General features: G+C 47.3%; 3 protein-coding genes across 5 annotated transcripts; 1 reads left to right on the top strand and 2 right to left on the bottom strand.

Moving 5' to 3' along the window:
• Positions 1 to 580: 580 nt before the first annotated feature.
• On the bottom strand, positions 581 to 7,571 carry LOC116801805 (probable multidrug resistance-associated protein lethal(2)03659). 2 transcript variants are annotated; one of them, XM_032723512.1, is made up of 7 exons: positions 7,224 to 7,571; positions 6,881 to 7,072; positions 5,122 to 5,352; positions 3,073 to 5,058; positions 2,468 to 3,012; positions 1,390 to 2,338; positions 581 to 1,326 (listed from the first exon to the last, which is right to left on the bottom strand). In XM_032723512.1, exons 2-7 carry the CDS (start codon positions 6,958 to 6,960, stop codon positions 1,002 to 1,004), a joined length of 4,116 nt encoding a protein of 1,371 aa, XP_032579403.1. In that variant the 5' UTR covers positions 6,961 to 7,072; positions 7,224 to 7,571; the 3' UTR covers positions 581 to 1,001. The 2 variants fall into 2 exon arrangements, with proteins under 2 accessions (XP_032579403.1, XP_032579404.1); XM_032723513.1 differs by lacking the exon at positions 581 to 1,326 and having other exon boundaries at positions 2,246 to 2,338; positions 2,468 to 2,672; positions 2,729 to 3,012; positions 6,881 to 7,571.
• A 654-nt stretch (positions 7,572 to 8,225) lies between these two features.
• Positions 8,226 to 11,980, bottom strand: LOC6612666 (26S proteasome non-ATPase regulatory subunit 1). 2 transcript variants are annotated; one of them, XM_032720340.1, is made up of 4 exons: positions 11,878 to 11,980; positions 10,813 to 11,790; positions 9,443 to 10,750; positions 8,226 to 9,175 (listed from the first exon to the last, which is right to left on the bottom strand). In XM_032720340.1, exons 2-4 carry the CDS (start codon positions 11,753 to 11,755, stop codon positions 8,370 to 8,372), a joined length of 3,057 nt encoding a protein of 1,018 aa, XP_032576231.1. In that variant the 5' UTR covers positions 11,756 to 11,790; positions 11,878 to 11,980; the 3' UTR covers positions 8,226 to 8,369. The 2 variants fall into 2 exon arrangements, with proteins under 2 accessions (XP_032576231.1, XP_002037170.1); XM_002037134.2 differs by lacking the exon at positions 11,878 to 11,980 and having other exon boundaries at positions 10,813 to 11,852.
• A 225-nt stretch (positions 11,981 to 12,205) lies between these two features.
• LOC6612665 (histone RNA hairpin-binding protein) lies at positions 12,206 to 13,431 on the top strand. The gene is made up of 2 exons (XM_002037133.2): positions 12,206 to 12,505; positions 12,567 to 13,431. Exons 1-2 carry the CDS (start codon positions 12,350 to 12,352, stop codon positions 13,239 to 13,241), a joined length of 831 nt encoding a protein of 276 aa, XP_002037169.1. The 5' UTR covers positions 12,206 to 12,349; the 3' UTR covers positions 13,242 to 13,431.
• Positions 13,432 to 13,664: the final 233 nt, after the last annotated feature.

Below are 13,664 nucleotides of genomic sequence, written 5' to 3'. Positions count from 1 at the left end.
CAGCCCAGTTTTATCTTAATTCCCCCTGACAGCCACCCATCAGACGACATCGGAGCAGAAGCAGGCGATGCAGCAATTCTGGCCACGATTTTTGCCTAAGTGGCTTTCGCTGTTGTTTGCGAGAGTTTTTGCCGCGGTCGGGACATCCCGGACCCGGTGGGCAGTATGGTGCGGAGCTGCGGGCAACGGTGGACCCTAGCCGGTATCTTATCGTAATCACAGCTACCGTGTAGACTTACTTTGATTACTCTTTTCAGCAATTGACAATTTTAATTGGAGCTACGGACGGGTTCATCCTTATCGATCCACGCATGATTCACTCGGATCTTGACAGCCATGACCAAGAGTTTAGTTCAATTCCAACCAGTCGGTGAATTGCCACTTTTATCCACTGATAATGGATTATTCTTTATGCGCACATAAGATGATATATTTTTTAAGGAAGAATATTAAACTGTGCCAACATATATTATCTGCATTTTCCAAACGTAAGTGCTCATTAATGGGTTAATGCACCGATAATCGCATGTTGAAGATGAAAGGTGTTTGCCACCGAGAAGGAGATTAAAACACTTCACTCTTTTGTTTCATTTGTAAGTAATAATTCTCAGGCACTTTATTGAGATTGTACGTATCTATAAGTACGATGTGGTAATCCTACATTAGCTACATATTTTAAAAAAGTACCTAAATTACTCTACGCCTACGTTATATTGAACTTGCTTTGATTTGTGCACGGTGTTTGCGAATTGCTTTCGATAGGTTTGCCAATTGAACACATGACGCACAAAACATAGGTGATACATATACATTACTCAGTACGCTATGGAACATATACATACATAAATTCGTGGCGATAATCAAGCTTACAAATATTCCGTAAGTACAAGGCAATAGGTATTTCGTTAGCTTTAAGTACAACTGTGCTATGTACATAATACTTTCAGTTCTTATGATCTAAACCTTAAGCAAGTCTACAAGTAGATGAGTGTGCGTCTCGGTCACTGGGTCTTCTCCTCCATCGCCAGTGTGATGTTCAAGTCCTCGGCGGCTGTATCATCTCCCAGGATCTGTTTGCTATAACTCTGCTCCGCCGCCTGTTGCAGGGCAAAGGAGGTGGCTGCGCCCGTGTTGTCCACCAGCTGGCGAAGGTATCCTCCAGTTCGCTGCAGCAGCTCGTAAGGATGTCCCAGCTCGCGTACCTCGCCGGCATCCATGACTAGTACCCGGTCGCTGTCCATCACGGTGTGTAATCGATGGGCTATAGTCAATACAGTGCAGTGCGCAAACTTGGAGCGAATGGTCTGCTGGATTAGCTTGTCGGTTCTGCAAGGGTTATAAAAATGTATATACTATATACAAATAAACTTCTTTATCTCCGTTACTTACTCTGGATCAACGTTGGCTGTAGCCTCGTCCATAATCAGTATTTTATTGTGCCTTAGGATGGCTCTCGCTAGGCACACCAACTGCCTCTGGCCCACACTAAAGTTGGAACCCCCGTCATACATGCGGCAGTTCAGACCACCAATTAAAGTGGACACGTAGGAACGCAACTCCACATCGCCAAGAGCCTTCCACATCTCCTCGTCCGAACGCTCGTCCATGGGATCCAAGTTGTAGCGCAAAGTGCCGGAAAACAAAACCGGATCCTGGGGTATGATTGAAACCTGGCTGCGCAGATCGTGCAAGCCTATATGCTCAATGTCCACGTCATCAATGCGGATCATGCCCTCGTTGCAGGCCAATCGGAAGATAGACTGGATGATGGACGATTTACCAGCGCCAGTGCGCCCCACAATGCCAATTTTTTCGCGCGGTTCAATAGTGAAGTTTAGATCCCTTAACACAGGTGCTTCTTTGGGTGAGTAGCGCAGCTTGAAGTTAATGAACTCGATGCGTCCCTTGCTGGGCCACTCGCTCTTTGGCTTGAACTTCTCCGGCGTCTCTAGAGGTGCCTCCGACGGCTGTTCCGTATACTCGAGCACCCGCTCTACACTGGTCATCTGGTTTTCCAGCTCCGCTGTCTGCCGCATGCCCCACTGGCACATTCCAGTCATCGTCGTGGAGTGCAAAATGGCCAATCCCACGTCGCCGCTGTCGAACTCGTCCTTGAGCAGCAGAAAGCTGAATGTTACCGCCGTCATATAGACGATACACAGCATGTCCGACCACAAGGCAAAGGCACGAGTGCAGGAAAGGAACAGAAACCAGGCGGAGGTGTTGGTGTTCTGGTACTCATGGAACTCCTGCTCCAAGGCGCTTTGGGCCTGCAAAGCGCGAATGGTGGTGAGACCCTGGAAGGTTTGGTTAGTCAACGAGAAAACAGGACTACGAGCTGAAAAAAAAGAAACGCAGGGAAGGACTTTATTAGTTTTAGAACTTTTCATAAATTGAAATATAAACATTTTAATTATAATAAAAAGTGACTTTTGAACTGAGCCGCAATTATACAATTCATACTTACATATGGACTCCAAGCGCTTAACACTGCGACTGGTGTTCACGTAGAGGTACCGTATCATGCCCAGAATAACACCAATGATGGCAGCTGGAATCAGGAGCCAATAGTTTGCAATTGCCACAATAATCACAACGCCAGAAACATCGATAATGAAGGCGAGACAGTCCAGCAATGTGTGCGGCAGATCCGTATCCACTGTCCTTATATCCTTGGAGAAGCGATTCAGAATTCGTCCTGAGGAGTTCGTATTGAAGAAGTACATACTGGCCCGGGTGATTCCCCGGAAGAGCCTGTCGTGCAGGTGCAGAGAGATGCGCAGGCACATTTTGAAGAAGCCAAAGGTCCGAATGAGGTAGACTATCAGTGTGGCGCCCAGTATGGTGGCATAGAAGAGTACTAGCTCCTGGCGAATGCCTGCCTGGATATCGCTTGCTAATAAAGGCGCTATAGATGGATCCGTGGCATTGATCGGCAGCGTATCATTGACAATCGTCGTGTTAAGTAGCGTTGTAGTGCTATTAACAGCTATTTGCTCTTCCCAAATGACCCTGGAATATGAATTTATTAATTAGTATTAGAAAACCAAAATGAATATTAAAATAGTTTACCATCTAGACAAGAAGTAATCCACTCCGGTTAACATAATCCTGGCGCAGACGAACAATGAAATAACAATGCCCAACAGAAAGGTACTATCCAATGCTTTGATGTATGAGGCGTAGACGTGCATTTTGATGGAACCCACAGTTTGCTGCTCCTGGTTGACGTCCTCTACATGCTCGTCCGGTCGAAGCAGCTGGTTGTGCTGATGCTCCATGCTCTTCTCGGAATCGCTACGAGACAAATAGCTGCTGACACTGTGAGTATCGATGCCGCTCTCGTCGTGCTGCGTCTGCTCTAGGAATTGAAACTGGCGGGAGCGCTGGAGTTCCTGGTAGCTGCCCTGGGCCTTAATCTTTCCGGACCCCATTAGCAGCAAGTGCTCCACATCGAACAGATATTGCACCTGATGGGTGACCAGAATTCGAATCTTGTTGGAGAGAAAGTCGCGTATGCAGCGATCGAAGATGTGCTTGCCCACGTGGGTATCCACAGCAGACAGAGGGTCATCCAGAAGATATATATCCGCCTTGCGGTAGACTGCTCGAGCTAAACTAACTCGGGCCTTTTGGCCACCGCTGAGACTCACTCCTCGCTCTCCAACCACTGTCAGATCTCCGCGAGGCAGCAACTCCATATCCCGCTCCAAGCCACACACCTTCACCACCTTCTTGTACCGCCTCTCGTTGTAATCCTCCACAAAAACGATGTTGTCTCGAATAGTTCCCTCGAAGACCCAGCTTTCCTGTGAGGCATACGAGATTTTGCCGTGGACCATGGCTTCACCCTTATCGATGCCGACTTCGCCAAGCAGGACGTTCAAAAAGCTGGACTTGCCGGCACCCACAGGTCCCACGACGGCAGCCAAAGTTTGGTCCTTTATGTCCGTGCTGAAGTCCTCGATGACACAGTTCGCATGACCATCACTGTTGTCCCACGAAGCAGATACATTTTTGAGCACCACACATTTTTTCGTTGCCTCCGGATCATAATCCCTTAGACGATTGTGGTGCACTTGGCCATTGGACAGCAGGGTACCGTTCAACTCTACGTTCTTTTGTCTGTCCTTTTTGCTGATTTTGCGCTTGTTTTTGGCAGTTTGTTGATTTGCTTCCAAGTTTATGGGTACCTCCGCTCTGTCTCCGTCTAGTAGAAAATCTTTGCAACGTTTTGCCGAGACCAAGGCCTCGGCAATAAACGTAATAGACATAGGCCAAAAGGTTACCATTGAATCGTTAAGCATGTTAAAATAGGATGAAACTGTGTACACCTTTTGAGCGGTCAAGGGATCACCAAGGTAAACGTAGGAGCACAACGCCAGGAACACAGATAGCGGCGATATCATGGAGGTGCAACCAAGAGCGGCATGGATGTAGGCAGTACCTCGAATGGCCTTCACCTCCTTGAGGCGAACTTCGGCGATGACCCGGGCAAAGCTTTTCTCCCACGCATACATCTTGATCACCTGGATACCTTGGATGATCTCGTTCATCAGCTTGACACGCATATCCGTTCGCTCTGCCGTCATTTGGCGATAGTAGGCGGCTTTCTTGGCTGCCCACGCTTGGAGTGGAATAAAGCTGAGCATAAAGGACACACCGATCACAGCCGATATACCGATTTCACGGTACATGAGAAAGCCAATCAGTATCGACTCCATCGGCCCTTTCCATGTATCATGAAGAAAACACAGCGCCACGTCGAAGCGGCCAAGGTCGTTGGACAAAATATTGATTGCTCTTCCTCGCAGACCATCGTTACTGCTTCTCTTCGAGACCTGCAGGACCTTGCGGTAGATGAGACCCGAGAGGGCCAGCCGCAGCTTGGTGCCCACTTGAAAGATGTAGAAGATAAAGGGGTGGAACGTTATCACAGGCACCAGCATGCAAATCACAATTCCCATGGCATACAGATATGCTGTCTTTTCACTGATGTCCGTCTGATTTGTGGCAAAGTAACCGACCAGACTGCCCAGGAATAGCGGCATGAGAGATCTGAACGAACGAAAAGTAAATGGGATTAGCACGGGAGTTGAGTTAGCATGCGTTTCTACCTACTTGCAAATCGTTTCGCTTATGGAGAACGCCAGCCCCATGGGCACGAAAATCTTGCCGTATGCGCGAAGGATCATCCTCACCACACTGGGATTACTTCGTTTTAGCTCATCCTCCCACAGATCCGCAAACTTGTTCGTCACTCTTTCACTATCCAGGGTCTTTCTATGTTGATACAGCTCCTCGTCCGTCAGCGGACCCTGGAGGCCTCGCTTGAACAGGTCTCGCATCCACCTGAAAGATTTAAAGTCATGGGTAAAGATTAAAAAGTCAAAATAGTAACACAGAAACCTACAGTGTAACTACTTTAAGGCACTTAAATCCTGTATATCCTTATCTTAATTTAATTGCAATTAAACTTAAGACGCACATGTTAAGGTTTACTATGGCAATACAGTAGTACTACAGAAGACCTTTAAATGTTCTGATAATGAGGTAGACAAGATCATTTTCTGTTGTTAGGCCCTAAGATTTTATACGATTTCCTACTCTTTATTGGTGTTTAATTAAGCAAAGTCTATGTAACGACGACCAAAATTTAGATACAGTAGGCGCTTAAGGGAACTCCTCTTATAAAACATAGACAAGGCCTGCCAGCGACATCATTTTCTTGCGAATTTCGTCAGTGCAAGATCTGCGAAAACCCCCGGAGGCATTGTTTGATTAAATTTTAATCAAACGCGCGGACGTGTGTAGACACTTGCACATATCTATATATGCATGTATAGTGTGAAAACTGGGTAGTAAGAGAGTATAAATGTTAATTTGAAATGACATTGTCTGTTCAGTAATGTAGCTTTTTCCATGTCAGCAGATTATCATCAAAATAAACCAATAATAAAATGATGAATGTAGACATGTAGTAGTTGTGAACATCAACACCAAATGGGCGTTAATTGATTCGCGTTAATCATATGAATGTTGGAGCTATGGGCGATTTGAATATACTTACTTGATTCTATCGTGCCGAAATACAGATTATAAAAATTCAAATTGATTTACAGACTTTGTTGTCTTGAAATCATAATAAAATCGGATCGAAATCGTATGCTCTTTACGCAAAACTTAGACCAATTGATTCAGTCTTCCGACGAATTGCTTTCCTTTAAGTGCCTACTGAAAAATCATGAGAAAACGGGCAATCGAACTCCGCGATCTTAAATTAAAACCGCGCTCATGTGACGGCCCTGCCTGCAATCGCTAAGACTTTTTCATAAATTACAATTCAGTCTTATTGTGTTCACATATAGTATTGTAAATTGTGGAGCCGTAGAGCGAACATTTGAATATTCGTAGTAAATGTGACAATGAATAATGAATTAAGATTTCAGCCTTATCAGCTCTAGTCAGACTATGAACGCTTTGTTTATTGGAGGAAATCGTAATAAACCCCGGGTGCCAGATCCATCTGGTTGCAATTGGCAAGCGTTCATAGTGGACGCCAGATAAAGATGTAACCTTGTGGCCCGCGGTGACATTTAATAAAACTGTGCCATCGAATTGCCATTCTCATTATAACGGGAACCTTATCAAGCACACCAAACTTATCGGCCCAAAAAGGCTAATACAACTAAACTAATTATACGATAGGTGCTGCCCTGATATAAACCTGATACTACAATATGGTGAGAACACGTGCTACAGAATAGTACATTTGATTTACCGTAAGTTTCTATTCTCATGACTAATAAAGGAGTGACTCCTAGTCTGTTTTCATGTTTTGATTAATTCTACACATGCACACGTTTGTGGTTAAACTCACCAGAAGCTCCATTGTGAGAAGAAGTTGGCTTTGGTGAAGGGATTCTTTGGGCGCACCACCTTCCTCCTGGTGCGGTTCATAACTTTGTGATGAGTTCTGGTTCTAAGGTGGCCGGGATCGCGGGTTTACCGTTACGTTGCGGCTCTGATTCACTCGCTTTCTCCGCTCCACTCCCCCCTGTCCAACGCTCTCCTGTCGAATTGGATGTTGAAAATCAATAATGCATAGCCGGCAACAACAAATCGGTTTGTCGCTTTCGGTTTATACAATGTACATATGTATGTACAAAATTGTTGTCTAGGTCGAGGTCAGCAGTGATTTATCCACCGTTATCCACATTTACCGTTATTTGCGCGAGCAACAGTAACAAAGAACTGGGAGCAACAGTAACAAAGAACTGGCTACTGCGTCGGAGATGAGTTGTAATTTTGCCGGATTTTTGGTATATATATTCGTTGTGCTATATGTTAATTAACAGACGTCTGTCACAACGTTCACAATCTGGTCAACACTAGAAGCTATGGGAATTTACACTAATAATACGGAAAAGTGCACCCGCACGGAACAACAAAAAAAACCTACTGAGCTGGTCCAAAGTAATCGCTCTTCATTTATACCCGAACGCGAGAGAGTGCTCGCAGCGTTGCCATCTAGTCGCATTTTATACCCTTCAAAATAAAAGATAAGAGGGGTGTACTGGGTTCCTTAAATTGTTTGTCACATGGTAGTGGTCTTTGTTTTCTACCTACTAAATTTAAACATACCGTCAAGCAGATAACATATTCTTTTAAAATATTTAATCTTCAGATGGTAAAAATAATATTTAATTAGTTTGCTCTATGATCTCCATCTTCATAAGCATTAGGAGGGCAAATAGTAAGGCACTCATTTTAACATGGTATCTCTACGCCGACACACCATTGAACTGCACTTGCTTTTGCAGTGCTTGTCCACGGATAATAACAGTGATTTTAATAGTGTTTGTATTTCTCCCTTCTTTGCAACGAAAGTGGTTAGAACCAGTCATAAAAGTTATAAATATATTGATCATTTACTTGTTGAATGATTGTTTGCAAACATCGAGTTCCATGGATTCGTTTGCAATTAACCATCTTAAAATCCAAACACACGTATACCTTGGGGCCACGGTGCCCCAAACCCCTTTCGAGAAACGGCCATGCAAATTGAGAGAGACTGTGGGCAGCAATTGCCGAGCGTTGTGAAATCACTTATTTATGTTTGAGAGGCGGCTCTTTCAGAGGGTGGCGAAACAATCTTCTTGATCGAGTTCTGAGGAGATAAAAAGTAGGTTGGCGACCACCACCATAAACCAAAGTAGACATTATTTACATCTATATGATGACCATTTATTGTGTTATAATTAGGGATTAGCATTTCGTGTTCTTGCCGATTAGTTGTTCTCATGAAACGTATGCAAGGTTGAAAATCGAACAGGGTTTACTTAGATAATGACAAACAGCATGCCCATTTAGTCCTCGATGTAATCGAAGGGCTCTGGGGGCTCCGGCTCCTTCTCCTCGTCGTTCATCGGTCCAAATGCGGCAACTGGCTCAACTAGCTCCTGGTCCTCTGCTTTGCCAGTGTGCTGGAATACAATAATTCCACCGATGGTGACATCCTTCAGCGGCTCATACGACTGGCCATCAATAACGCTAAGGACCTTCAGTTGCTGACGAAGAACGCGAGCGGGATTCTGCAGGATTTCGGAGGTCGGCTCTGGCTCCTTCTTCTCCTTCTTGTCTTTTTCCTTATCCTTTTCGCTGCTGGTGCCAGCTGCCTCCTTGTCCTTATCCTCTTCCTTTTTCTTTTCCTTTTCATCCTTCTTCTTGGGTTTCTCATCCGTTACCATCTTCTCATCGGCCTTGGCTTCCTCGTCCTTCTTGACGGCGGCACCTTCCTTGCTGTCCTCGTCCACATCCATCTTCTCATCCTCCTTTTTGTCGGCATTCTCTCGTCTCTTCTGGCGGGCGGCTATGGACAGAACTGCGGTGGCCACCTTCTCGCGCTCCTCGCTCTTCTTCTCCTCCAGTGGGGCGGGATATGCGTATAACGAGGGCTTTGCCGCCGACTTGTACTCCATCTTGGGCATTTTTAGATCGGAGTTCAGGCCGATAACACAAGTGGGTGTGAAGGCAAGGGAAAGGGTGTGGGCCAGGGGGAACCAGTACCAGTACTGGGTGAAAGCCAGCATGCCCACCACTGCCTGCAGGTTGGTGTGTCCTGTACGGGATTGCAGGGACAGAGTAGCATTTCGGCCACCAGCATCAATAATACCTGAAAAAAGTCAATGCCTAATTAGAAATACCTGGAAAGGGCGATTTGCTAATTATAAATTCCTAAAAAATACCTATGGCCGTTCGCTTAGCTTTAAATGGATTATTTATAATTTTGAGTATGTACTAATCTTATCTTGAAGCTTGGAGGGAAAACGACGGAAACCAATGTTTAATAGATGTGAGAATTTCGCCTTTTATCTTTCAACAATGCGAATTAACAAATAATTGTCTAAATAGCGAAAAGGGATCGTGTTATATTGCTTACCCTGAGCCAGAATGGCACCGTACTTCGCCATCACATCTTCGTGCTTGTTGCTAATGACCTCGGCGTACAGCTGACGGAAGAAGGTGGACTTGGGACAGCTCTGGTCCGTGTGCTGAATTAGGATCATGGCAGAGGCGATCAAAGCTCCCTGGCGCACAAAGTTGACCGGATCGAACTTCACCATTGGCTCCAGCAGGGCAATGGCCTCACGCAAACCTGTGCCGGCACAGGCGATACCAAGAGCCATTGCGGCTCCGTAACGAACGTGCGGGTTGTAGGACTCGGCCAAAAGGCTGACCACAGAGGGACACTGCTCCGGAGTGCGGAACAGGATGAAGCCGATGGCAGTCACAGCAGCACGACGCACATCATCATTCACGTCGGAGACGGCCACGTGTAGCAGCTTCCGGATGGCCTTGTTGCTACCAGTGCCATTGTAGGCCATGGCTATGGTGTACATTCCCGAGCGGCGCAGCACAGGATCCTTGTCGGAAGACAGGCTGGTCACCAGGGGGTCGGCCTCCTCCAAACGAGAGAACATTGTGAGGGAGATGCCAACAGCTAGGCCGCGAAGGATCTTCTCGTGCTGCGTCTCCTGCGCATACGACACCATGTCCTCGATGGCCTGGGCGTTCTTGGAGCCCAGCATGACCATACCCATGGCAATACCCGCTGCCTCACCGGTAACCGCGTCATCTTGATACAAATTAAATTTCAGCTGCTCATACAGATCCTGGCGATGGGTGCCCATGCCAGCAAGACCCAGTCCCAGGCAGCCGCCATGACGCACATTCTCGTTTTGGGCATCCTTCAGCTGTTGCAGCAGGTAGTCTATAATGTTAGCTCCGTGATTCGCATGGATCAAGCCTAAAGCATACAGGGCACCACCCTCAGAGTAACCAGAACTTGGACCGGCCTCCTTGGGCAGATAGCTCTGCATGAGAGCCAGCGAGTCCTTCTCGTGACCCCGATGAATTACTCCAAGCGAAGCTGTTGCCGTCAGCTTGGCCCAATTCGTGGCCCTGGCCAGCCAGTCGAGGTTGTCGCGCAGGAATTGGTCGGAGGTGGTGCCGCTGTGCATGAAGGCGTTGGCAATAACAGTGGCTGTGTGGCAGATAGACACACGGACCGCTTCCTTTGTGCCTCGAAGGACCTGCAAGTCGGCGTGGTTGCTGCGGATGAGGAATTGGAGCTGTAGGTCGATAGAAACCTCGCCGGAGAGGATCGATATGAGCTTTTCAATGTTCTTCTGATGCAACTTTTCAACCTCGTTAAGGGAATCGATTGTGCGCTCTATTTTATCATCAGCTAGGTGAATAAAATGCGATTTATAAGTACTTTAAGGGACTGGGTTAGAAAACCTAGTTTACCTGGCTTCTCCTCTGTGGTATCCTCTTCAGACTTGGACTTGTCTCCCTCCGACTTGGCACCATCCTCGGAGGTGGTACCCTGGGGCTTAAATGTGCTGGGCAGGGCGGTTGGGATAGGAGCGGTGTTTTTCAGGTGCTGCAGCACATTGCCCAGAAACTCTTGCGTCGCCGACTCGTACAAATCAAAGGCAATCTGATAGGCCATCAGATTGTTTGTCTCCACCGATGACCGTGTGAGGTTGTCCAGCATCTCGGCTACAGCGAAGGGGTCCTCCAGGAAGATGAGGCACTGACACATGTTCACGTAGTCCGGCACACCCAGATCACGGTAGAGACTGACCAGACAGCGCAGCACCTCGTTGCGGAAGCCACGGTTCTGGATGAGGGACATGGTCACGTTGTAGGCGTAGGCCAGCATACCACGCACATCGTCCGACTTCATGATGGCGTCCTTGAAGGTGTCCATGCGACGGGTCTCCAGGGCGATTCCCAGAGCCTGGCGGAACTGGTTGTCGTCCAGACAGCGCTGAATCATCCTGTTCACAATGCCCTCCAGCCGCTCGTCCACGACACTCGCCTCCTTGGGGTTCTCGATGAACTCCACCCGCTGGGCAATGTAGAAATCGATGCACTTGGCAATGATGGTCTCCGTGTACTCATTGCGGGCATTCACGTCAAACAGATCACCAGCGCCCAGGGCGTACGTCAGAGCGTCCTCGAAGGAACCCAGGTGATAGAACACCTTGGAGGCCACCATGCCAGCTAGCTTGTTTTCGGGGAAGCTGCGATCCTCGTGCAGCATCTCGATCTTCTCGATGGACTCCGAGATCTCCGGCCAGAACTCATCCACGATGTTGTCCAGCTTTTTGAGGGCGAACACCTTAAGATCCGGCATTGGCTCATCGAGTAGGGAAATTATCCCCGCGGCGGACGTAAGACTCATTTTCCAGCTGCGTTGTTTCCAGTCAAAAGTATGTTCTACGGATATTAAAGTGACGTATGTTCAACTTGGGCTCGAAAACTTTACGTTTGCTATGAAAACAAATCGTTCTTCTGCGTACTAACCAACAATTGCACCGTTTCAATTTTCAGTTTTCTTTTGTGCCGAAAAAATGCTAAATCACTCGGTAAGCGGACAGTGTTGGTAATGGTTGGTTGCTCGATGTTTTGCTATCGATGTGTATCGGTACACATCGATATTGTTTGAGCCTCCCTCAGACAATTTAAAAACCGCTGTAAATTTACTGTAAGCTTAAATATGTATTGGACATCAAATTTTAACAAAATGGAAATGAAATGGAAGGCATGTGGAGCATAGTTTAGAATTTGTTGGAGTGACCAGGTTATACTGTGTTGTGGTACCTTTTTGCCGCTTACTTACCACCTCCTCTCCTGGGCACACTGCGCATCGCATCCACAACAAAAAACGCGCGAAGGTTTGGGCAGAAAACGCAAAACACCGCCGCGATAACATCCTCGCCAGCAGCGGACCGCATCCTACAGATCACAGTAAACAAACTGAACACAATTGCACAACATGCTCTGCGAGGATCAGCACATGTCCGTGGAGAACACACCGCAGAAAGGCTCCGGCAGCCTGAATTCCTCAGCATCCTCAATTTCGATCGATATGAAGCCGACCATGCAGAGCTGGGCCCAGGAGGTCCGCGCGGAGTTTGGCCACAGTGACGAGGTAAGTGAAGGATGGTAGCTATGATCGAGAAGACATTTAAGTCTCTTGTTTGCGCGTGCAGGCCTCCAGCTCCCTGAATAGCAGCGCTGTCAGCTGCGGTTCCTTGGCCAAAAAGGAGACATCCGACGGTAATCTTGAGTGCAAAGAGGGCGAGGGCCGGGAGATGGCTTTTGAATTCCTGGATGGCGTCAACGAGGTAAAGTTCGAGCGCCTGGTCAAGGAGGAGAAGCTAAAGACGCCCTACAAGCGCCGACACTCGTTCACGCCGCCCAGCAACGAGAACAGTCGCTCCAACAGTCCGAACAGCAGCAACTCCTCGGCCAACGGAGATGCAGCTGCGCCCAAAGGCGGCAACAATCAGCATTCGAGGAACGCAAACAAGTCTGGCTACTTCAGGGCCCACAAGGAGGAGAAACGGGTGCGCCACAACAGCTACACGTCCTCCACATCATCCTCCTCCTCCTACACCGAAGCCGATCCCGCCATCCTAAGTCGCAGGCAGAAGCAAATAGATTACGGAAAGAATACTGCCGCCTACGAGCGCTATGTGGAAATGGTGCCGAAGGCCGAGCGGACTCGCGAACATCCGCGCACCCCGAACAAGCACGGAAAGTACAGCCGCCGCGCCTTCGACGGTCTCGTGAAGATCTGGCGCAAAAGCCTCCACATCTACGATCCACCTACCCAAGCGCGCGGCACGGCCAAGGACAGCAATTCCGACTCGGATTCGGACTAGGATCGAATCTTGTTACCGGGCCGGGCTATGTTTTTCAAATATTATCGGGGGTTTACCTACTTATTTTTATTCTAAGTACAAAGTCGAGCTAACTAAAACTATGAATCAAACGCGCATCTTCGAGTCACAAGGCCGTGTGCACAGAATTGTTACGCAGATGTTTTGTTGAATAAAATGGCGTCTTACAAGATCCTGGGTTTTCTGTCGTTTGCTACCTGAGAAAATCCTTGGCGTTTCGCAATTTCCCGCACCGCCGTAATTTTTACTGCTCTTGCTGTCCTTGCAATAACGCCTGCTCTTAACTAATTTTGATTAAGAGTTGTGGAAAGAACAGACAGGATTCACTTCTTTATTTCATGTTCATTTCTTTTTCTGCATCTTATACTTATGTTCTTATACTTGGTTTTAAAATATCGAATCCCA

Source organism: Drosophila sechellia, chromosome 3R (assembly GCF_004382195.2).
Source record: "Drosophila sechellia strain sech25 chromosome 3R, ASM438219v1, whole genome shotgun sequence".
Taxonomy (NCBI): domain Eukaryota; kingdom Metazoa; phylum Arthropoda; class Insecta; order Diptera; family Drosophilidae; genus Drosophila; species Drosophila sechellia.
The sequence above is the reverse complement of the archived record's forward strand: the minus strand, read 5'-3'. Positions and strand labels throughout refer to the sequence as shown.